The sequence below is a fragment of the Alnus glutinosa genome, chromosome 14 (assembly GCF_958979055.1).
Source record: "Alnus glutinosa chromosome 14, dhAlnGlut1.1, whole genome shotgun sequence".
Lineage (NCBI taxonomy): Eukaryota > Viridiplantae > Streptophyta > Magnoliopsida > Fagales > Betulaceae > Alnus > Alnus glutinosa.
Window position 1 is genome coordinate 21,536,624 of NC_084899.1, and position 26,555 is coordinate 21,563,178.

General features: G+C 36.7%; 2 protein-coding genes across 2 annotated transcripts; both read right to left on the bottom strand.

Moving 5' to 3' along the window:
- Positions 1-168: 168 nt before the first annotated feature.
- Positions 169-10,368, bottom strand: LOC133857247 (ATP-dependent RNA helicase DEAH11, chloroplastic-like). Its single transcript, XM_062292442.1, has 3 exons — positions 9,274-10,368; positions 5,119-8,242; positions 169-1,685 (listed from the first exon to the last, which is right to left on the bottom strand). The coding sequence occupies exons 1-3, from the start codon at positions 10,147-10,149 to the stop codon at positions 472-474; spliced, it is 5,214 nt and encodes a 1,737-aa protein (XP_062148426.1). The 5' UTR covers positions 10,150-10,368; the 3' UTR covers positions 169-471.
- Positions 10,369-18,285: 7,917 nt separating this feature from the next.
- On the bottom strand, positions 18,286-26,345 carry LOC133858065 (bifunctional riboflavin biosynthesis protein RIBA 1, chloroplastic-like). Its single transcript, XM_062293490.1, has 7 exons — positions 26,119-26,345; positions 25,566-25,905; positions 25,256-25,477; positions 23,929-24,251; positions 23,500-23,629; positions 19,254-19,550; positions 18,286-18,761 (listed from the first exon to the last, which is right to left on the bottom strand). Exons 1-7 carry the CDS (start codon positions 26,169-26,171, stop codon positions 18,621-18,623), a joined length of 1,506 nt encoding a protein of 501 aa, XP_062149474.1. The 5' UTR covers positions 26,172-26,345; the 3' UTR covers positions 18,286-18,620.
- Positions 26,346-26,555: the final 210 nt, after the last annotated feature.

The window sequence follows — 26,555 nt, forward strand, 5'->3', positions numbered from 1 at the left end:
ATTTTCTTTTACTTTTTCTTTTTTCATTTGTTTCTCAATTGTCATAGACATCAGCAAGGAGAAAATGGCTTTTATATTCAGGTTTTGTATGCGCGATGACATTTTGTTATTGTAGAGAAATTTCATTGTAACAAGAAGAAGAAGAAGAAGAAGAAGAAGAAGAAGAAGAAGAAGAAGCACACACTCCCATAAGAATCCTGAAAACAGATGAAAACGAAGACAATCATCTAAAGACATTTACAGAAGAAGCATCTGCAGGATCCCATGCGGGTCATACTTGAATGAAAAATACTACTGATGGGGGATAAAAGGCATCCCCCGAACACATGCACAGAAGCAAGCATCCGCGGCAAACTTTATGGGCTACACATTAGTATATTTGACGTATTTACTTGCGGGATATATATACAAGGATAACTTAAGGCTATAGATTAGGTATAAGGTAATATTATATATTAACACAGCAGAACTTCACATGATGGGCGGGTGTACAATCCTCAAGTGGTCATAGCAGTCATTACTGCTTTGAAAGAACTCCAAACATGCCCAGCATATGTGCCTCCCACACCTACACTCAACGTGGTTGCACCCATCAACTTTCTCAATCGTATACCCACATACAGGGCAGTTCTTCACATTTTCTTTGCCCTTGCACCACTCCTTTAGAGACGAATCCGGATCTTCCTTGAACTCCTTGTACCTCTCGCATGACATGTAAGGATGGCACTCTAAATGGCACCTAGTACAAGTCTCTGCATAACATGCCCCACAGAAAAATGGCTCACCAGCAGTCCCAGGACCTGCTACTCGATAAACCGAAGAACAGTCAGGAGATGGGCAAAACCTGTAAACCCCCCCACTCAATGCAACAAATGCTCCCACAGAAGCCCTGAAGAGTTCCTCCAACTTCTCACTCGACAAGAGAGACCTCAAATCCGTAACCAAAATAGGAGCCTGGCAGCTCTCACGGGCACAGCGTATAGGAAAACCATCCTGGTTCTTGATTGCAAACTCAAACTGCTCCACCAGACACAACTGACAGCACAAATGCCCACAGCGCTCAAGCCGGTAACCATCCTCAACCTCACACAAGCAAATGGGGCAAGCAGTTTCATTGTCAAACCTTTCAGCCGAACCAGACATCATATGTGCAATCTCATAAATAATCCCTTCTGCTTTTTGCTTTAACTCTTCATTACCATGAACAGAGATCACATGCCGACGAGTAACGAGAGTAAAGTCAGCCCCAGGTACCTTTGCTTTCAGCCCACGGAGGTCTGGCCCAAACTTATGCACCACTTCCTTCATTAGGTTAGGAGGCAGAACACCACCTCGGAGATGGATTTCAAGTTGCTTGCTTTCGTGAAGGGTCAAAAGGCGCTCGACCAATTTCTTCTGTGCCAACTCAACCTTCTCTAGAGAACCAAATACCCGTACATTAAGGCTATGTCTGTCGAAGATAATGAAGGTTCCCGTCTCTTGTTGCACCGACTTCTTAAGATTGATGCCATCTCTGGAAAATAGATACTGTATAATGATTGGGGTGAGGCCAGCATGATCCATAGTCTTCCCTCTCATAAGCTCTTCCACAGGCCTTCTCATCTCTGCAACAGTTTTTGTAGCATTTGCAGACATCTTCACTCGATAGGAACCGTTAGCTGTCCTGTCTAGAGTGCACTCTGCACCTGTGAAAAAGACCACTCACAACTGTTAGCACAGAAATCGCAGAACAAGATTGTGCTGACTTTATATGATTATGCTGCTAGCATACTCATCAAATCCTGAAAATTTTGGAACATCCTAATTATCAAAATTTAGTACTGTGATACATATTCACACAAGGGAAAAAATTAAGACAACAGCCCCTCTATTCATTTCACAGTCATTCAAAAGCTCTCACCAACCAAATTTAGAAGCTCCATGAAGCAAACTTACTTTATAGATTCTCACTAAAAGAAAAATACTAGTCCTTCCTGATTTGCTCCTCAACATTGAGACAAATATGAAGACGTACATTTATGTTTTTCTATCTCTAGAAATTCCAGTGGTACCCTGACCAAATTCAGAAACCGTTCGCAGAAAATTTATGTATTAGATCTATCTTAAGAAAATTATGAATCCTTCCAATTTTGGTCCTCAGCATTACGAAAATAAAAATACTGGAAAATTTTATTCATAAAGTCTAGGAAATTAGCGCAATGCTAACATAGAGAGATCATTGGTCAACATCACCTCCAGCTTAGCAGATATACATAACCAGAAAGTGAAGAAAGTTGTTTGGTAATAGGAAAAAAAGAGAACTTTTTTTAGAGAAATGTGTTGCCAAACACACCCCAAGCAATCATGTCTACGTTCACACAAATGTAACGGTCAATGGATCATGGCGATGATCCACTGTTAACAACTTGAGATTCGCAACAAACCTTTGTCCCATTTAAGCATAATGTAACATGTAAATACCAGAGCTGTCTGCCAGTCCCTACTCAGATGCAACGTCTCTGCTTAACTTCTCACATATTACAGATTATGCCAAAAGGAAATCAGCATGACTAGCAAGAGATGGGAACAGGAAACAACTCAAGAAAGCTTCAACTGCTTAAAGCTTTCTATATGAATCCTTTTTCACCATTCAGCACTATCTAGCAACATTTCGTCCAGAAAATCCTAGGCAATCATTTCATTTCTCACCACATCCCCTGTTTGGCTTCCTCTTCTCCTTTTGTCACCATCAACTTGAACCATATTACTATCCATATCAACACATTCTTGTGACTATATTGCACAAACTAAACCATCTTAGATGATTTCCCTCATCTTCTCTATCATTGGTGCCACCAGACTTCCCATGAATGCATTTGTGTCTAAGTTTTTTTATTCCCAGTATTACCCAGTCATCCAATTCAACATTCTCATTTAACCAAGTTCATTTTTTGAAATCCTGCTTCTTAAAGCTTTAATTGCATAACATTATAAACCATGAAACATAACTTTGATTAGTTTTCCATGATTACCCCATGCTCCAGATGCACTTTTCCACCATACCCATAAATTTTACAGGAACTTCTCCTGAACATCTGTTTCCTCATGGATAACCAACCAAATAAAAACTAAAAGTTCCAGGAAGTGTTATTTATCTCTTGGTCACCTATTTTCACTGCATATTCACCAACAAGAATGCAGGAATAAATTTGGTAACATATAGTTAAGCAAAAAATACAAGTACTGGAGTTGTATAGAAATCTAATGACAATTTCAAACTACAGTTAAATACTTTTGGCCCATCTTATTCTAATGTAGATAGCATTAGAAATCAAATTACTGACTAGATAGCACCAAAGTCATCTCATTTCAAAGCTAAAAGGTTCCATTTCATCATAGTAAATTATCAGGATGCATAAACTGGGAACTCAAAATATTATACAGGAACAAAAATGTGTATGCACTTGAAAAACAAATGGTGCATTCAAGTATATAACACAAATTCATAATCATGCAAAATTAGGGTAGGCAAAATGGGATGGTGTGTCAGGTTCGGATTGACCCGCCAACCCGTTAAGGCCAACCCCAACCTGACACGATTAGTTAAACAGGTTGGCACCCTAAACCCGAACACGAAACGTTAATTTGACGGGTAACCCGACCCGACAAACCCGTTTAGCTAACGGGTTGTGTTGGCTTGACACGACCTGACAGACCCGTTTAGCCCTTGGATTAATAACACTGTGATGAATCCTGCAAAACGTCTAGCAAGTCAAAAAGTATGTCCAACAAATCTCACCTAAGCAAAGATTTTACATCTCAGGTGCAAATTGTGCATCTTTCAAGAATTGAAAATGAACACTTCTAAAAGTCAACTAAGATATATCATAAAGGAGAACTATATAATATAATTCATCCAAACAAAAAAGAACTATATAATATAAATGAAGATTCTCGTGGAGACTCACATGAAAGCTGTGAGGAAAGAAAGAAAAAAAAAACCTACTTTTTAAAAATTTTAAATTATCAACGGAAGTGCAAGGAGAGGAGCCCTCTTGGTTTGACAGAACCAGAGGAGTTGTCTCGCATTCTTGACACGTTTGAGGTGCTTCCAGATCTTCTTCCAACTATAGATGCTTTATACTCAGATGAAGCTGGTTCTTCAATTCGAAAGGAGTGTCATGAGGTTCTAAGGAGACGAGTTGGACTTGAAGTCTGAGTCTTGGATGGTGCCTGGAGGGTTAGGACTTAGGAGGTGTGAAAAATGATGTTAGGGTTAGGACTTAGGAGGTTTTTGTGGTTAAAAAAAAAAAACAGGTTGAACCGTTTGACACAACTATAAACGGGTCATAAACCCGAACCCAATTAACCTAAACCCAAACCCTATAACTTCGTGTCGTGTTCATGTCGGATTTGTGTGTCGTGTCAAAAATTGACATCCCTAATCCAAACCAATCATTTAGTTTTGCACTTTTTATCTTAGCAGTCTCTTTTTCACCATCAAATCCGTAATCCAATTTCAACAAGTAAATACAAATTCCATAAACATATTCAGTATATCGAAAGAGAAAGACAAACCCCAATTGCTCAGACAAAAAAAAAAAAAAAAAAAACCCAATAAAGTACTATTATATAGAACGGATCAATTGAATAAGTAAATCACAAAATTATTTACACACGATGCTCAATATAAGCCACAGAGTGCTACTTTATTGAGAAGTTCAGGAGGAACACAGTTACGAATTTTGACAAACAAAGGATTCTTCTTTTTTTCTCATCTAAAAGAACAGTACAGAAAGGATTCTGACAGAGTGCATCTTGCTGCATAAATGATTGTCTTCCATCTCAATAATAACAATATGAACTAGCTAGTAAAAGGAACCTACATCACAACAGTTTCTATAATAAGACTACATGAGGCTATATGTAGAAAGAGAAGTAATCAAAAATTTGATCAGAGAAAATTCAAAGAACCAAATAGAACCGAGAAGAGAGTTAAATGAGAAAGAAACACAATTGGCAGATAATCCAAAGACTTGCAGCAACCCCAAAAAAGGAGGAGGAAAAAACAGAAAATAAACAAGAAAAAGTAATGGATAAACATCTGTATATAAAAGGATAATGTGCCCCTAGCAGTACCCGTTAAATGCCTGAAGCTTTCAAGTAAAGGATCCAGTTGTTTCTTGATCACAGAAAAGACAGGTGCAGGACATGACAAGGAGCTATGAAATAACTGCTGGCACTTTATCTTCTGCCATGAAAGACAACCAGGCAATACTTTCCCTTCCAGTTGCTCTAAAGCTTTTGCCGCCTCCAAGTGCAATCTTCCATCAAAAGTGATAAAAGCTCTAATGAAAGTATCCTTTTGTTCTGGTGGAAGGACCTGGACTCGGCAACAATTAGTGTGGGGGTTCCTTTTAGGCATAAAGGGAGAGATTTCTTTTAGGAGTGCTTCTTCACAAGAACTGCATGGTGGATTTTCTACAGCTTCTCCTCTCACCAGGAAAAGATCCAGGATTCTCCTATTTGTAGCAGACCTCAATATTTCAAAAATTTCAGCTTCGGAAATTTCTTTATCAATTCCGCTTATCACAACACCATCAGTAGACTTGTTGCTAGCTTTACAGCGAACATACTTTCCTCCTATCACCAGATTATAGAAATCACTAAGCAAGAACCCAACATCATGTGCCTCACATTTTACAATTGCAAACCCATTACTGGGCCTACGTGGCCAGCAAACTTTAGCTTTAACAGCAGGAAATGAGTCCCCTCCAAATGATGTCTGTGAAGGAACTACCTTTACTAATGAGCCATTGAATTCAACTTCATTTAGTTCAGCAGCCTTTTTAGCGGCATCAGGAGTAAGAAATGTTATCCTGCCCCACTTCCCTTTCTCAGCACTGTCCTGTCCAATGCCTGTAAACTTATGGATAGCACAGATACTACCAGAAGCAAACTTCTCAAGAAACATTATAAGCTCCTTATCAGAAATGGCATCCACATTTGAATGATACACATCAACAGTCAAATATCTCTTTTCAAGCTCCAAATGCTTGATCTCAGCACCAGCTCCAAACAGTGCTATAGAAGGCGAAACACCAGGCCCATGTAAGCACTTCTCCATGCATTCATTAAGCAATAACTTCCGTTCATACTCCAACACACCATTTACTAAATTAAAAACCTTTCCCATGCACTGTGAAGTGGAAAATAACCGAATCTCATTCAGGTTAATATTGACTTCAATGCCAATACGTTCATCCATGCAGTCAGTCCGTAAGCGTGATTCAAGACAAAGCAGATTACTGCAGAACTTCCCACAAAATCTTTTAAGGAGAGTACCACCCAAACCAGTCAACACCCTCACCTCCAACTTCCAGCTGTTCATCTTAGATACATCAAACAGAGGGGGAGGATGGAGGGTAGACAAAGATTCTATATCAACAGCAGATACACAGACCAGATATTCGTTAGAAATTGACAAGAGTTCGCCAAAAACTACCCACCCAGGCTTCTGACTGAACATCAGCAATGAACTTGAAGGATGCAGCTGGACATGATGTCCAGTTAGTGCCACTTCATAACCAAGTTTATCATATCCAGAGTACATGGCTACATTTTCTTGAAGGGAAGAGAGTATAACCTGTTTCATATATTTATCATACACGGTAGACTTAAGAGGATCCCAATGCCAGTAACTTGGAATGATAGCATTAAGTTCATGTGTGAGGCAAAATTCTAATTCCCTGACTGTGTCTTGACATCTCCGCATGGATTTGGCATTGATACTGTTTTCCCAACACCACTTGCCTTGCCTATCTGGAGGCACAGTCTCCCATTCCTTGTAAACAGAGAGAAGAGTAAAGAGGTCGCCACCGGGATGACAAAATTGCACCTTAAGGCAATCAGATTTTTGTTTATTTTCATCATTACCAACTCTACAAAATATGCTACTGGCATTTGCCATTACAGCAGCAAGAACAATTCCCTCTCGAAACAAAAGATGCTCTTTGCAGCCTAGAATCAGCTTACCAAGCCGAGGCTCAATGCCCAATTTAACCAAATACCTACCTTCACCAGTTAATTGAAGAACATCCTTATTCCATGTAACAGCTCCTAACTGAACTAGATTTCTGATGGCCATTTCAATAGCTTTAGCACTTGGTGCATCAACAAAATCAAAGTCCTGTACATTCTTGATGCCTAAAGCAAGGATTCTAAGAACCGCAATGCCAAGATGAACTCTACGAATCTCAGGTTCCTGGTTAGGAGGCATAGATTCATAATCAGATACTGAGTAGAGTCTATAACACTTTCCTGGTTCTGTCCTCCCAGCACGCCCAGTTCGTTGCTTAGCGGAACTCTTGCTGATCTTGCAAACCTTGAGGACGTTCATGCCACTACCAGGTTCAAATTTGCCTTCTTTAACCATACCAGAATCAATTACGTACTTGACCCCGGGAATTGTCAGTGATGTCTCCGCAATATTTGTTGCGAATATTACTTTTCTTTTTCCAGGGAAGCTCTGGAAAACACAAAATTGCTCTTCACAAGAAAGTTTTCCATGTAAAGCTAATGCAACTGCAGAGTGCGCATTGAAATTTTCACAAGCCCATTCTACTTCCATCTGAGAAGTCAAAAAGGCAAGAATTGTCCCCTCTTTCTCTGTTTCATGAACCTCGGTTGCCATCCTCACCACCTCAGGAACATATGAAGCAAAAAAACCAGAACCAGAAGTTCCTCCCGTCATGCAAGGGACGTATCTGACAGCAACTGGAAAGCTTCTTCCCACCACATGAAAAATTCCACAATCAAAAAAATACTCTGAGAGCTGGTTTGCATCAGCAGTGGCAGACATTATAATAAGCCGTAAATCAAGCCTCCGACCCAATAAACTCTTGATCAATGCCAGAAGGAGATCAGTGTTCAAGCTCCTCTCATGGGCCTCATCAACTATGATGCACGATATCCCAGATAGATTGTCATCATTCATGTAGAGCTGCAGTAAACAGTGGTCAGTCATAAATAGTACCTCAGAATCAAGTTGTGAAAGGGATGAAGATGTCCGACAGCAGCTGATTGATTTGTTTTGATAACAACCGATACTTTCTTCTTTGACCCTATCTGCCAATGAGACGGCAGCTATCTTGCGGGGCTGAGTACATACAATGGACTCATTAGCAGCAACTCCTGAATCAGCAAGAAATTGAACCAACTGCGTACTCTTTCCAGAACCAGTCTCTCCAATCAATACCATTATCTGTGCAAATGGCAGTCAGAATAAAGGCCAAAAGAAGATATCAAGGGAAACTTAATTCACATATCTACAGACAGTTAAGACTGTATTTTAGCTTAAATCATGAACAGACCTTTTTTAACCCACCCCCCCCCCCCCCCCAAAAAAAAAAAAAGAAGAAAGAAAAAAAAAAGCATCAACATCAAATGATTCCATATTAAAGAAGCATTCATCCAAATGATTCAGCCTTCCATTGCATGCTTCATCATCTATTTTTAATGAAACTTTAATGCCTGAAAACATAGAAGTACAACCGTACAAATGCATCAATGTTTTTTTGTTTTAAAAAGATCCTGGTTAACGATATGTTCTCTCCCTGTTATTCCCATGGCATGCACCTTATAGATGGAATCATTTCCAGCAACACATATCCACAATCCTACTACTTCCCATTGAATGGTATAAAAAATATTGTGTATTAGAGCAATAACATTCAAAAATTGTCATTAACTAGAATTGTATTTAGCAGCACACATCTAAGTTCCCTGACTCCTCTCAAAGCTGCCTCGACTTCTTAAAGTAATATATAACTAAAGATTAGTCTGTTATGAACAACAATCACTGCTACGAGCAAGGCAGACACTCTAAAGGTAAATTTGCTTCTTCCTTCACTACTCTTTCCTCTCCCTTTCTTTTAAAAGTAATGCTAGAAGGAGAACTCTTGTCCTCCTAAATGTAGGATGGCTTTTAAAATCACCATTAAATTTGAGATGATCGTTATTGGATTTTGATCCAATTGTGATTTTAAAAGTCACATGAGATTTGGGAGGCGGACAAGTGTCCTCCTAGGCCTTCTAAGATTACTCGTGTGTTATCATCTAATAATCTTTCCTACCAATATCCCTCCAAACTCATTAAAAATAAAAAATGAAAACAAAAAAGTGATTCCCAAAAATACAAAAAACAAATTCATAAAACTTAAAAAACAACGACAAAATTTCCTTAACTTAAATTCAAAACCCACAAGGAAATCACAAACAAATTTACAAGCAAACCTGCTGGCAATGAATTTGCCGAAGAATCTCCTTCCTGTAAGCATAAATAGGCAACCCATCCTCGAGCCGTCGACGCTCCCTCGAAACCAAGCTGTAAATCCGATTCCAATCGAAACCCTCACCGAACCTAAAAACTTGCACGCCCTCTTCACTACTCTCCTCCTCACCATTCTTTCCTTCCAAGTGAGCCAGTACACAGTTCATGGCCGACATGAACTCGCCCAAGCGCTTCGCAATCGAGTCCCTCTCGGCAATCAGCCCTTCCTTCCTGTCGCAGAGATGGCTCCACGCGACGAGCCGGTTCGGCCGCCGACCGAGCACGCCCGAGACCTTGCTAATATCAGTCGAGACATGCTGGAGCTTCTTTTGCCACATCTGCACTTCCTCGCCGTCGATCAGGCGACGCACGCGGTCCGCAAACAGGGCTCGGAGCCGGTCCTCGAGCTCGCGGTCACCGGACGGGACTACGGCCCTCGGCTCGAAAGCGTGAGCGCCGTCGAAGCGCAAGCCCCAGAGATTGACCGCCGCTTCCATAGCGTCGGTCCACCCAGAGAAATACACGGCTCCGGCGATGGGACCCGAGTCGAGGACTTTGCTATCCTCCGGCGAAGGCATGCATTGGACGATCACGGAGTCTACGTTGGTGCTTCCGTGTCCCCTACGGTTGCAGCGGAGCTGCACGACGAATTTCTGGCCTCGGGGACGCCCGGCGGGGCCGGGATGCCGGTGGAGTCCATGGTTCGCTGGAAAATTGGAACTGCGGTTGTGGTACGCGGACTGCCCGGGCCGGCAATTGTGATGCGCGTGGGGATCACGCGATAAGTGAGGCAGTGGGGGTCGCCGGAAGGCGGGATTGGGAGGGTAGCTTTTCTTCATGGCATAGAAAGTAGTGTGCGAAAACAGAGCGAGTGAGAGTCTGAGAAACGGACGTGTGAGAGAGAAGTTGGATGGTGACAAACGAGGCTTGCGTTCATATCAATGCAATTGTTTGTGGGGGTGGGGAGTGCCGAGTGGGGACAAGGGAGGAATTTCGGCTTTTGTTTTGCTTTCGTCAATCGCTTCTGTACGGAAAATATGTGGAGTTAATTGGATTCGAAGGTGGACGGACGGAAGGACGGACACCAGACTCTAGAGGGTCGCCTTTAGGGTTTGGTGAATTTTTCGTTTAAGATTGCGTTTGGATGAAATTAGGTTTTTAAATCTAAAGTAGAGATTCAGAGAAGGCGTTTTCCAAACAAAGGATTTTAGAGATCGAATTTTTATTTCATTCGAGGCTTAATTGCGTATTTGGAAATTATGTTTTCATTAATTATATTTTAAAATTATTATTTTTTATATTTTGGTTGAGTTATTACTTATTAGGAGTTAATTATAATAATTAATACTGACATTAAGATTTGATGGAATGAATCATTTGAGTAATGCTAAATATCATAATTATATATTTTTTAAAATCGTAATTTGATTAAAATTTAATAATAATTTATCACAAATTAAATATTAATTTTAAAAATTACATCATTTTTTAAAAAAAAATTTAAAAAAAAAGAAGAAAAAAAGATAGAAAGAATTAACTTCTAGCATTAGTAGTAATGGGAGCATCCTCTCCGGTTGATTTTCAACTGGAGTGGAGTCGGTTTCTTATATATAAAGGTATTTTTATAATTTCATGTGATATGAAATTACAAAATTGCTCTTATATATAAGAGATCAACTCCTCTCTAATACCTCACAATTACAGAGGATCCTGATCCTAAAAGGAGAGGGGTTTGGTATGCTCATTGAATAGCCCTCCGGGAACTAAAAGGCCATTGTGCTTTTTATGAAAGATGAGTCATTGATAATTTGATGTGCCTCCTTGGATAAATAGTTATTCCACTTCTTTTTGAATGGATGATGAGGATCCACAAAAGCCTTTCCACTTCCTTGGATGAATAATTGGAGATTTTCAAATTATCTAAATTAAAGTTGTTTTTTTCATTGAACGGCTTAAAAAATATGGTTAAATATACTTCTGGTTTACGAGTTTTGAAAACTTTATTTTTTAATCCTTGAGTTTTAATTCACATCACAGATGATACCTCAATTTTGAAAAAAGACCAAATTAATACTTCAGTTAAGTTTTCTGTCAAAAAACTAACGGTCCGCCACCTGAGGGTTGACACATGTCACAATATAAAAAATTAAAAAAATAAAAATCTTTAAAAAAATAATAATAAACCAAAAAAAAAAAAAAGAAGAAGAAGAGGAGGGTGGCTGAGCTACTCCCATGACAAAAAAAAAAATTAAAATTGAAGCATTTTAGCCCTTAGGGGTGGCCGAACCACCCCCACCCCCAAGGGCCAAAACCCTTGAATTTTTGTTTTATTTTTTTTTCCCATGGGGTGGCCAAACCACCATGCTGGACAAGAGGGTGGCTCCTCTTCTTTTCTTTTTTTCTTCCAAATTTTTAAATTTTTTTTTATACTACAACACGTGTCAACCCTCAAACGGGCCGTTAAATTTTGAACGAAAAACTTAATTGAAGTACTAATTCGGTCTTTTTTCAAAATTGAGGTACCATCTATGATGCGAATTGAAACTAAGGTACTAAAAAATAAAGTTTCTAAAACTCAGGACCAAAAGTGTATTTAACCCTAAAAAAAATTATTTATGAAAAAAGTGGCATGTTACTAAGGCCACAGAAAAAATGGGTTAGGATCCTCAACAATTACAAATAAATTATAGATTCTCAAATTACAGAATTTATGACTTTTTTTTACATCGAGACGCTTTTGAAAAAATTACACCTATTAAAATTGTGGCATGTTATCAAGAAATAAATAATTTTCCTCACAAAAGAGTTCTTCTTCACTCTTGCAAAAATGTTTGTTCTTCAGAAAATCAAAAGACAATTTCCATTCAAAAGCTTTTTTACAACATACAAAGCAAGAACATGATAAAATTATACTCAATTCTCAACTGTAACATATTACACCTTTAATATGTGAAATTTTTAAATCGTTTCGAGGTAAACAAATAGCCTAAATTCTGTAATTTGAGAATTTACAAATTTAAAGAAATTTCTTTGAAATTGTAGGGAATTTTTTTTTTTTTTTTTTTTTTAAAAAAAAAAAGCTCTTCAACCTCATGAGATCTGCTATGGAATTGTTGGGCAAAAACTGATCATCCACCGAGCCATCTTCAATGGATTGGTTCAGAGAAGCTATGGGGATTGTGGAGCTGAGGGGTTTGGAGAAACTTAAGGCTACATTTGAACGTTCATTTGCTCAAAAGTGTGGGCTTGGGCAACTAATTGAGGTATATCATTTACCACTGTAAAACAAATGAACATTCAAGCAATAATTTCATTTATGAACTTCTTTTTTAGAGAAAAAAAAAAAAAGAAAAAAAAAAAGAAAAAAAAAAAAAGAAAAAGAAAGAAAGAGGATGATGAAGGGAGGGATTAACGATTGATAAAACTAGAGAATTTTAAGTTCGTAACAAGCAATATAATTTAATTGGATCGTTCATTTAAAATAAACAATCCAAATTAAAAATGAATAAACAGATTATAAAGTATTGCATGCGATCTCAATCTTGAAAATATACAACCGCGGTTGTATATTTTATTATGCCGTGAGAAGTTAAAAAAATAAATAAAAAATCAAGACAAAAATATTGACAAACAATCCAAACATTTTATTTTATTTCCATTCTACTTGTGGTTGTTAATTTTTTTATTTTATTTTCTCATCAAAACAAAAATATTGACAAACAATCCAAACACAAAACACTCATAAATAGGCTTTACACGCCGTAGAGTTTAGTAGAGAGATGGGCTTTAATTATATTATTTTGGAGGGAGATGCCCTACAGATTGTAACGGCGATTAGGGTGGAGTGAAACAATTGGAGCAATATTAGACATATAGTTGATGAAATCAAAATGGGACTGCACCAATTGAGATCATGAAGCGTTGCACATGTTAAGAGGACTGCAAATTTGGCTGCTCATACCATATCTCGAGAGGCTATTTTTGTATGCCATAGATAAGATTTGGGTTGAAAAAACTCCAAATTGTATCTGTGGTATTGTAGGTAGGGATTTTTCTATCCCTAGTTGATTTGATAAATTTTTTTAATAAAAGTTACAACTGTTGTCCAAAATAAAAAAAAAACCCTCATAAAAAAAAAAATAATAATGCAAAAACAGTTTTCACATTAATTTCTGTCATATTAAAACACTTATTTTAAACAAAAAAAAAAAATTACAAAATGATATTCCGTGCCACACGAGTATCACGTTGTTTTATTACAAAATAAAAATTTTTGCAGCCTCATTAAAAAATAAAATAAAAATTGTTGTTGAAGCCTTGGCCCTTTAGATTCTTGAGAAGGGGGGTCCAACTTTCCATGACAACAAACTTCGCTTGCAAGAAACAAATAGCATCGAAGTCGTCAGGTTAACCTAACGGCGTCAAAACACAATTACCACAATTAATGATACATATATATTTTTCAAAAAAAAAAAAAACTTGAGATTTCTCATTAATAAATAAATAAGGAAAAAATAATTTGCTCAGCAAAAACAATATCGCAATTAATAATCATTGTCATTGTACACGTATCTTTATTATGCATAATAAGTATAGAGTAATGATTCACTACCACCTAAATATACAACTTTTTACCACCTTGTCTATGTGGCAAGGTGGTCCCCCACCTTAATTTATTTTTAAAAAATAAAAAAACTCAAAAAGTAGTGAGGGACCACCTTGCCACATAGGTAAGGTGGTGAAAAGTTGTATATTTGGGTGGCATTGAATCATTATTCATAAGTATAGGGCATAAATATTTTTATACAAGTTGTTAAACAAATTTTCCTTTTAAAGTGTCATGTATTTCTTAATACGTGATTTTTACGTGCTTTTTTTTAAGAGTAATTCTATATTTTATATAAATGTCCATCAAATAATAAGGTGGCTTTTAAAAATTATCATGTGATCAATCGCATGTCTAATGGTGATTTTAAAAGCCACATCATTATTTGATAGAAACTTAATAGATATTTATATGACATGTAGAATTACTCTTCTTTTTTTTTAATAATAATGTTATTTAGTAGATTGTTATACGATTGTCATACAACTTGAATCTTGATGATATGGCAATAAAAATCAACTATTTGACACTAAAAAAATAATAATAATAATAATTGATTTCATTATCACGTCATCCAGTTGTATGACAATCTTTAGCAGCTTATTAAATAACATTACTTTCTTGGTGTTCTCACATGCTCTTTTATTAGTATTAATAATAATAAAAAAAAAATCATATGCTTTTCACGTATTCAAATAATACATAACACTTTTAAAAAACTAAATAAAATAAATTATAGGAAATTTATATCCATAATTATATGAGTCTTATTCTTGGAATGGTGGCATAGTTGGAAGTTGGGTGGGGGGGGGGGGGGGGGGTGGAACTTTCAGTCCAATCAGTCCCCTACTCATCCACACTGCTTTTCAACAAATTTTTTTTTCTTCTCACTTTTCAGTTTCTTAAAAGAATAAAAAGAAAAAAAAAATTCATTCATGCCTTCCATTCATTGGTGAGACTAGCTTTACAAGAAGACAACTTGTAATCCAGTTCTATATAAAGTTCCATCTTTTGAACAAAAGAAAAAGCCTTCTATAGGCATGGAGGAGAGTTTTTAATTACTTTCCGGTACTTTCTTTTCTTTAATCATGTTATATATATATATATATATATATAAAAGAGTAATGATTCACTACCACTTAAATATACAACTTTTCACCATCTTGTCTATGTAGCAAGGTGGTCCCTCACCTTAATTTATTTTTAAAAAAAAAAAAAACTCAAAAAGTAGTGGGGGACCACCTTACCACATAAGCAAGGTAGTGAAAAGTTGTATATTTAGGTGGCATTGAATCATTATTCTATATAAAATATGAAAAGAGCATAAATATGTTTTGGAACACAAAGATAAGATAATACCTAATAGAGAGAATATATATTTATTATGATACAAGACAAGAATGGGAAAGAAATCATTTGGATTCTGTTGATACAGTTTTCCGATTGGTGAGTACCGAGATGTGATGACATGCAAAATGAGAGGATGTAAGCATAAGAGCTAGCTTGTCGTGTGAGTCGGCAAAGGATAACTTCAATGCTTAAATCAGTGATATATTTTCTTTTTCATTTTTTCATTTTTTTATTTTTTTGACATGTCTACACAAGAAGGAGGATGAGAGATTCGAACTAGTGATCTCCGCTTCATGAAACGTGGTTTCCAGCCGATTGAACTACCCATTGAGAACAAATCTGTGATATATTTCAAAGAAGATAAATCGTATGAAATGTAAAGCATATATTTATTATACAAAAGAAGAATCCTCATACTTGGTTGGAGTTCCCATATATAACATGGAAAATGTTATATTTACAACACCAATACAACAACTGTACAACAATCTCTCACATAAGGGTGGGTCCCACATACTGGGGCTTACCCTCATGTGAGGGGTTGTTGTACAGTTGTTATATTGATGTTGTACAAGAATCAAATCCCATATAACATTTGTGCTCGAGTCATCAATTAAAATTGTATTTGACCTAGGAATCATATTGTATTTGACTCCTATACATTGTAGGATTCCTTATTAATTAGAGATCCACTTTGATCCCCTAAGATTAGGGGTGGGCATGGGGCGGGGTGGGGCGGGTTTCCGCATTTTTTGGCCCCGCCCCGCACCTTTGCGGGTTGGAAATTTCCAACCCGCAAACCACACTTATTAAAGAGTAACCGTGCGGGGCGGTTCACTGCGGGGAGGGTTCGCGCGGGGCGGGGATTGCGGGGCGGGGCGGGTATTTTGAGTGGCATTTACGTAATTTTGATTTTATTTTGTAAAAAATAAAAAATTCAAAAAAAATACTGGTTTTTTAAATAAAAAATTAAATTCATATTTCCATTCAAGAACATTTTTCATGGATTAGCCTTTTAAACTAAAAGTCCTATTAATTATAAGATAAAATTCTAAGAAACATGATTTCTATTTTCTCCCATCAACAAAGCATAATGAATAAATGACAAGAATAAAAAGCTATAATATTTCACTATTCTATGTCATCAATTTTCTTGTCTTTTCCAAAAGTAATGAAAAGATTATTTCAAATAACAATACAATAAAAATATATACACTTTAACATCCCATGAAATTGAACCATAAAAATTGTATTTCTCACACAATGAAATGAGTCCACTAGTTAGTAAACAACTAAACATGCAAAAATATAACAGTCCATTGGTTAGTAAACATGCAAAAATATAATAGTGAACCAAAACAATTTAAAACAAAAGGAAAAAATGAAGAAGATGAAGAGAAAGAGAGAGATTCCCTCTTCTAGCCTTCTAGTTTTCTTTCTTTCCCCTTTTTTATTATTATTATTTTTTTCTCCTCCTTTGTGCGGGGCGGGGCGGGGCGGGGCGGGGACCCGCGTTTTTTAAAAGTATAAACCCGCAACCCGCCCCGCCCCGCATAAATTTCTCAAATTAGGATCCTAACCCGCAAAAAATCTCGAAAATCCGGTCTTCTGCGGGGCGGGGTGGGGCGGGTGTTGCGGGGTGGGGCGGGTGCTGCGGGTTTTGCACACCCCTACCTAAGATACATGATCTCGTACGTTAGAAATAAAAAAAATTTAAAAAAATAATCTCTCAACCACGTCTCAGAGAATAATACAGATTTGAAAGACCAACTTAATCATTAATATTTATTAAAAAAAAAACTTAATTATTAACATATAAACTGCTTTGCGGTTTTATATTTGAGGAGTGATTAGTTGTGCACCACTCTAGAGACATAAGATGGGTCTCACGTGGGACACATATGGTGGAACCCACCACATAAAACTCACATCATGTCTTTAAGACCTTGCACAACAGTTATGCAAGTGTCATTTTCCTTTATATTTTATTGTTTCAGGTGAAAAAAGAAAAAAAGAAAAAAAAAAGATGTCGGTTGGAGGACCAGGGACCACATCCTAGGAAAAAAAAACAAAGACAAATTAATGGACCTTCTGTCATCTGTGCATCGTATTATTCTACTGACCAATGGATTCCATACAATCATTATATTCCGGGCCACACGAGTTTCACTTTATTTATTACCGGTGCTAAAGACAAATTCCATCATGAAGAATCAAATTTTAAAAATTACCCTACATTCGATTTTTCTTCATTTTTTAATATTTAAAAATAATGTTACAATGATCCTCGTAAATCCAAACTCTATTTCTCTCTTTGATGAATGCCTAAAAAATAATCGTTCTCCAAAATAAAGAATGAGATATAAGTTGTTTTTTTAAAAGTAGTTCTTAAATAAAAAATAATAAAAATAATAATAAAATATACCGGCGAAAAGTTATTCTTCAGAATTTAAAAAAATCCGATATAGATGCTCTAAGTAGTTGCTCGTATTCTATACAATACAGACAACTAATATGAGACGGCAGATGAACTTACACTTGTTCATGCATCTCACAATTATTATGAGAGAACATGTAAGACTCCATCTGTTAATGCTTGCACCTATTCCCGAACACCTATTGGAACAAATACAAGACCAAAGAGGCTAACCCTCCTCTCACATTATCTACTCATATTATATACATAGAGAAATACTACACATATTCTCATTCTCTCATATTTTCTCATATTTTCTGACGTTTGAAAATCACCATTAGTCATTATCGAATTTTGGATTTAATGGTAATTTTAAAAGTCACGTCAAAGAATGTGAAAGTAAGAATATGTGTAGCATTCTTTTTTTTCTTCTTTTATATATATATATATATATATAAAAGAGGGTTGTTTTGGCCTTTGAGATTGTTGAGAAGGTGGGTCCAAGTCCATCATGGTCCAACTTCCATGACAAGAAACTTAGCTTGCAAGTAAGTTGCAAGAAACAAATCGCAGCATTGAAGTCATCAAGTCAACCAAATGACGTTAAAACAAGGTGTAATCCTGCTTTTGTCTTAAGCAAGATCTTCAAGTCTTCAATAAAGGGAAAGCCTACTCAATGCAGCAAGAATTTCTCTTATTTTAGATCTATTTACACTTTCACAATAAAAATTAAAAGGGATACATGTTTCTAGTTACATAACCAAAAATGAAAAAATGAAAAATTAAGCAAGAAATAAAAATTGGAACTTGAAACTGAGGCTACCAGGTTATGTCTCAGATAAACCACCTGATGGTCTGTGAATGCTGGAATTGCCATTTACATGATCATCATCTTCGGAACCATAGATATGCCCCATTTTCTCACGTTTAGTCTCCAACTATCTTTGGTTCTCCATGGTTATTGGTGTCAACAATGGCACCTTGTCTACAACTGCCAAACCATAACCTTTAAGACCAACGTACTTGGCAGGATTGTTCGTCATTAACCTCATTGTCCGGACGCCTACATCTTGAAGAATCTGCAATAAATTGGATTGAATATTCAGCTACTCAAAGATGCATTAATGCCGCTAAAAAAAAAAAAAAAAGAGAGAGGGGCAGGAGAGAATTCTAGATATGGTGAGCCTAACATAAACATACATTAGATAATGTATTGGATGACTCATGAATACCCTAATGAGCTTGAAGAGAAATCGCTTAACTGTGTGGAAATCCTTATCAGAAAGGAAAGGAACTCTGATTTTATAATAATGAAAAGACAAAAGATGTAAACATACATAAAGACATTTAACCTTTTTATTAAAATATGATCTAATCCAATATTCTAATATCCCAATATCCAATCACCAACACAATAATGAAATGATGGCAGTTGTTCAGTAAAGTAAACTACAGAGTGGCCACAATTCTCCAATGAGACAGTTTGTGAATGAGATCCATTCAGATAAGCAGCACAATGGGGCACAAGAGGGTCATGGATGAAATCTAATCTACTTTTGAAGAGACAATACCTGTGCACCAATGCCATATTCCCGGGAATCAACAGGCAAACCCAACTCCTCGTTTGCTTCAACTGTGTCGCGCCCATCGTTCTGAAGGCTGTAAGCACGAAGCTTGTGGCCAAGACCAATTCCCCGACCTTCATGTCCACGGAGATAGACCAACACACCCCTACCTGCTGCCTCAATTTGCTTCATTGCAAGTGCCAACTGGTTTCCGCAATCACATCTGGCTGATCCAAATATGTCGCCAGTGAGACACTCAGAATGTACCCTCACAAGAATATCTTCTCCATGCCCGATATCACCCTGTTCATATCAAAACCCCATCATCAAGTAGAACTTGAGAACAAATTTAGAAGGGACACAGGCTAGCTAGAGCAGAAACCAGAAACAGTTTTTGCCCACAATTCTGAAATGAAGACAAAATACTGATTCTGAAACCAAAGAAGATTCAAAGTACGGAACGGAAAGATTGAACAAAAAGACATGAGTGTTGTGATCATAGTTTTTAAAGAAGTTTTTGTAACCAGTCTTGAATCCCAAATTATATCAAGATATCCAGCAAATCCAACTAATCTACAAGAAGTTTTCACCCTCTCTGGCCAACAGGTGATGGCCAATCTACTCGTCTCCCAAAATGAATAAACCTGCTTAATGTGCAATTTGGCGGATGACAAAATCCTAGGAGAAAATCATGCTCGACAAGGGCTGTCCAATTCAAATACTACCTTATATGCAATTGGTCTTCATCAATTCTGAATAGGTGAGAGAACTGCATTCAAGCCCAATGACGACTTACAAACCTACCACACCACAACCTTGAAGCCTCCACTTAAAAACTATGTATCTTATATGTATATATGCATGAACATTTCTGCAATACGCTCGAGGAATTGCTCACAATTCCATGGTGACATAGGACTTGATATACCATCTAATACTTGACCTCAACAATATCCCAACTGATAGCTTTGTTAAAGTGTCATCAATAAAACCAATTTGAAGTTAAACTGTCAGCAAGTTGAAGATTAGTTAAAGGTGCTATAACATAATATGAGCTGGCGTAAATGAGCTGCTTAGAATTAGTTGTAAACTTTGTTCATTTTTGTCTTCCATTCTTGTAACATATATGGAGAGTACTCTGTATCAGAATATAACGAATATAGTTCAATCATTTTCTCTCTTCTATTTCTCTGGTTTTCCTTTCTCAATATTCCGCTACTTCATAACTTGAATACGGTATCAGAGCATACTTAAACAAGCTCATGGCGTTTTCATCTTTTATAGCTTCCATTGAAGATCCTTCCAATCAATTCTATCTTCATCATGGTGATAGTACCAATTTGTTGCTGGTTTCTCAACCTCTCATTGGTGAGAATTGCCAAACCTGGAATCGTTACATGAAGATGGCGTTGACAACCAAAAACAAGATTGGTTTTATTGATAGCACCTTAACAAAGCCATCAGATTCTTCAAATCCACTAAATCATGCGTGGATTCGATACAACAACATGGTTTTATCATTGATTTTGAATTCGGTTGCGAAAGAAATTGAAGCAAGTGTTATATACATTAACACTGCAGAGGAGATGTGGATTGATCTTAAGGAGCGTTTTTGTCAACAAAATGATCCACTAATTTTTCAATTGCAGAAAGCCATTTCGTCTCTATATCAAGAAACTGAGTACCTACTTTACCCTTAAAGGATTGTGGGATAGTTAAACAACTACCGTCCTCTTCCTACATGTTCTTGTGGAGCATTAAAAACTCTTCTTGATTATAATCATCAAGAGTATGTTTTTCAATTCCTTATGGGATTGCATGAGACTTTTTCTCACATTAGACGACAAATACTTCTTAAACCTTTACCAACAATAAGCAAGGTGTTTTCTAAAATTCTTCAAGAAGAACGTCAAAGAGAAATTTCTTATTCAATTGGATCACTAAGTCACGATACTGCTACACTGATGAGCAAGTCTACATCAATTCCTCAAAACCGATCTGTCAAAAAAACTGCTTCTTGCAAGGACCATCCCACATGCAGCCATTGCAGTATCATTCGGCATACCATTGAGAAGTGCTACAAGTTGCATCAATATCCACCTGGTTAAAAGTTTAATAAAGGGAAATCCAATTCTTATTCTGCTAATCAAGCATCCGAACTGCATGAAATTCCTCAACTGTTAATTACTCATGAACAGTATCAACAACTACTAGCAAAAACTCAATCACCTGATCCCATTCCTTCCGCTCATATTTTGTTATAGGCCTCAAAGTATCAGCTAATGAAACCATTCAACCATGACTCCAAAAAGCACCTTATAATTTCTACAACCGTATATGTAAAGCTCATAATTCATCATTTACATCTTAGCTTGGTAAGTATGTCGCAATATATGTGGATCACAATGTTGATGAAGAACAGCTAAAGAAGATCCAATTATCAAAACACTGCAATTTCCAGAAAGCTATTTCATGTGCTGTTATCGAAGATCAACAAAGAGGCTGAAAAGAAACATGCTTTGCCACCCACTATTTACCAAACATTTTCATCTACCAAAAAAATCTGCAAAAGTATAGATCTCTTTCTATTTCGCTAATTATTGCATCTGCTTCTCTAATACATTCCAACTGACAAAATGAAAGTCTTCAGTTTTCACTCAGTCCTTTCTTTTTCTTTTTTTCTTTTTTTTCTTTTTCTTCCTTTTTTGCTCCATCTTCATAGATCATGCCTTTAAAAGAAATACCAGTATTGCTTTCACATTCAAATGAAAATCCATTACTTTTTGAGACAATTCTCTTTGATTTGATAAGGGGAGTAGTGATATAATTGTCATCATTGATGTTAGAAAGTGGACTTCTTTTATTGGGCATCGCAAAAAGGAAAGAGTGACAACCATAATGGGATAAACGGAGTATCTGGTAAGGAGTTTTGTCTACATTATGAAATTCATAAAATAAATGTTCTTTGATGGACATGATAGGTGAGTAGCTGAACCTAGGCCAAACACCACGCATGTACAAAACAAAGCAATAAAAGTCACTCAATTACCAACTCAACCAAAATCCAAATAATTGAAATAATGACTTCTCATTCCTTAGTAACAAGAGATTGTTCACTATGAATTTGATGAAAATGATTAAAGAGAAAACAAAGGAAAAAAAAGAAAAAGAAAAAGGACATTCCAGGTGGATACAAGGCGGCTCGACTAATGAACCAAAACTAAATATAACTGCAATGTGAGTGTCACAGTTTAAGAAAATGTCAAACTTTCAAGTGCTGGTTTGTATATAGTCTGGCTAAGGCTCAAAATATGAAAAAGAATTCCTAAAAAAGAAGAATAAGAAGGATTTGTGGTCAATGAATGAAAAATGCAGTATACATAAGGCAAAAAATAAAAAATAAAAAAAATCCAAAGCTTTCCTACAGGGTTCAAAACCACAATTGTGTGTGTGAGGGTGGGGAGAGAAAGAGAGAGAGAGAATCTTCAAATTATGATTCCATTAAAAATTCATCATTGGGTCTATGACCTGAAATTTCCATAAACAAGCCTACTGAAAGCCTAAGAAAACCTGAATAGACCTTCAAAATATCATCCTAATAACTTCTCACCTCTGTATTTGTCATCCATTATTTACCTAGACAAGCCTAGTTGAAGGCTTTGTAAAACCCAAGAATATAAACACAATCCTTACTAAACCTCATCCCACCAAACAAAATAACCTTTTAAGCTCCAATTTTATCTCTGAAAATCAACAAAATGCCACTTTCAGTCCTTTGTGAAACAAACACTTCACAATTTGGGCTATGGTGGCTCCACATAGTTTTCACAAAATTCAAGCACTTGGCAGAGAGGTGCACAGTGTTCATGGGAAACAACCAACTAAACTACTTAAGGTGGCCTAAGCAAGCAAAATATGCTACAAAGAAGCATTAATGGTTCGTGGTACAAGGTGCATCAAAAGGCCACCTCTAAGAAGTGAAACTTGTAATAGAATACAGAGCAAAACAATTAATGAAAAAAAAAAAAAATACAGTAGAAAGCACCAACGTTTTAGAAAGTCAACCATAGGAGTGAACATTAGCATTAAGGATATACAGAAAAAGTATTATCCATAACTCAAACCACTATGGTAACAGCAGTAATACCCTTCAATTGACAATTATCATAATCAAGTTATTCAATATTTGTGTTCCATAACTTAGGTATGACAGTTTTAACATGTATATATCAAATTCTAACGATTTGCTTACTTTAACCATGGCAATATGCTCAATCCCATCCAGCAATGACCTATAACAATAGGCTTTGAATGGCCCCCACATTGTGGGTATTGGTGCAGCAGCAGAGCGCTCCACCAACTTATCTCTTTTCCTCCTATATCTGCCAATTGCAACCAAGAGCTTGTAGGAGATATTCCTTTGATTAATTTAAATAGCATGAAAAATTAAACAATTTGTTAATGAAAGATCCTAACGAGAAAAACTATGACAAGCCACTTTTCTTTTTCTTTTTCTTTTTCTTTTTTTTTTTTTGACTTTTTGAAATTTCTGAGAAGTCAAGCTCTATCAAGTGATAGAAAAGTTTGACACGTGTCCTCAAGCATGTGAAGAAGTAAGGATTTCTTTGGCAACTACAATTAGTACTCTTTTGTGGAAAAACATGAATATTCACTGAAATACCTGATTAAATCGGCAGTGGAAATCATTTTCAAGTTTTCCGCCTCTGCAAACTGGCGAAGCTTTGGCAATCTAGCCATAGAACCATCATCATCCAAAATCTCACATAAAACTGCAACAGGTTCTAACCCAGCCAAAACAGCAAGATCAACAGAAGCTTCTGTGTGTCCAGCTCTTTTCAAGACCCCTCCCTCCCTGTACTTGAGGGGGAAAATATGGCCGGGGCGGTTGAAATCGTCGGGTTTAGAATGTCTTGATGCAAGAGCCAATATTGTGGCTGCCCTATCACGAGCTGAGACGCCAGTTGTTGTACCACGTTTTGCATCCTATTGAAATCAAAGAGAGTTGAAGTTATAGATAGCAAGCAATTTAAACTACTTAAAGAACAATTAGCAACCAGCACATTAAAACCAATTCTGAATAGTAATAGCAAAAAAATTACTTGAACTAAACTAAAACATTATATCATTACCATCAATACCCATCAAAGATTAGGATCAGCACAGACAGCTCTTTTTACGACTCCAGTCTCCCTTAAAACAAATATCCAGTCAAATATAGGTATAAGAATCAATTCAGGTATCTAGCATTGCTCTCATTCTTCCATATTCCTTTTACAGACACTAAACTTGGTTGGATAGCAAACATATATATAAACATTTAGGCAGTGTGCATGAATCAGCACATATATTATATGAACCAGAAGCTCAAGGAACAAGATTGGGTCACCTTTACTGGCCACCAAAATGAACATCAAAATTCACAAGTCCACATGTTCTAACTGGTATAGTTTCAAAGGTCACCTTACAGTTAAATTATGCACCACTACTACGATAAATATAGAGATGAAGTGGTCACATATTCAAACTATATATCGTACAACAAAGAAAAAGAAAAAAAAGGTGAAAGTTGTTGAGCTTGTTTGCTAACCCCTTCTATCTTTCATTTTTCCTTTTTATCCAAAAAAGTCGAAACATTAACAAACATCTTTCCTCACAAAAATACTCAATGCTACTTCCAGCTTTATATCACATCAAAACACTTTTTCAACCAAAACACGAAAAACACCTCCTAAAAAACGTTATCAAACACCACCGTTATATCTGCTCACATATTTTAATCACGTAGTTGATGCACTCTACTACCAAGTTTGAAAACTGCTTATAAAATTATTGCCTTCTGAAAACATCAACCCTATATCAAATGATGCAGAGAGCAACTCATATTTTCATACCAACATTCATACTTCTCCAAGAAAAAAAATTACAGTAGCTTTTGAACTTCACCCAAAAAAAAGACAAGAAAAAAGAAAGGAAAATCCACCACATACCACTGACACTGTAAATGCTGTACAAAGCTTCTCTTCATTCTCCTTCTGGGTCACCATCAAGGGGAGTTGCAACCTTTCCAAGTCCTCCCCTTTCATGCTCACACACACAATCCCAGTTCCATGCTTGACGATAAATGCCATAGCCTCCGGCGTCACCTTCGACGCGGCCATTATAAGATCTCCCTCATTTTCTCTGTCTTCATCGTCTACAACAATTACCATCTGCAACAATCAACCCACATTAGTAACCATCTTATCTTTTATCATCCCCAACAACAAAAAGAGCCATTTCATTTTCACCCCCACCAACCTTGCCTTTCCTAATATCCTCAACCGCCTCAGGAATAGAAGCAAACCCATCTGTAGGACGGTCCAGATTATAGTCATCAGTGGGAAAGAAACCCCTATTACTAGGAGTTATCTCTGCTGCTAGCTGTATCTCATCAGGCCGTGTTTCAATCCCATTTGGTTGACCCACCTGCCTATTCACAAAATTGCCGTGCCCTTCAGATATTACAGCAGCTCTCATCACTCTACCATTACCATTGAAGCTTAAAGGCAATCTCTTTGTCACATTTGCCAAAACAAAATCACAAGGATACCCATTTGCAGTAAACTGTCTTGCACCATAATATACACCATTCTGGGCCCTGACGAGTTGAAAAAGATAATAAAAATTAGCCAAAGCAAATTTTTTTACATGGTTATTTTGTTATAGTTCAAAATTGAAGTTATTTTTCTTCTGTTGTTTGATTCTTTCCCTGTATTAATTTCGTTATTAGCCACCAAAGAGAGAAGCTTGGGTAAAGAGTAAACCAAAATTAAAAAGGGATTTTGAGGTGGGAATTGTGAAGAAAGCTCACTGTAAACGGGACGGAGCCATCGGAGAGCAGAGGTAGAGGTTGGTCGAAGCCATCGAGGCGAGCTTTGAGGGAATGTTTGTGCCAGATACTGTATTTTATTAGCAAAAGCAAGCAAAATACTGTTAGAGAGAGAGAGAGAGAAAGAGATAGATCTTCGTATATTCTAGACTTGAAGACTTCTAGTGGGTGGCAGACGCCACCACCACCAATCAAATGGGGAAGAGGGGATTGAAAAAAGTTCGTTTAACACGGTTCGAATGGCCGTTGAATTGGTAAATATATCCGTTTTCTCATTTTTGTTTTGATTTGAATGCAAATATTATGTTCATCTATATATTATGATTCATATTTAATAAAATCATAGTCATAGACTCATAATCATACATGATTAAATATATGGTTTCGGCACCCTTTTTGCATTTTACAGATCTAATTAA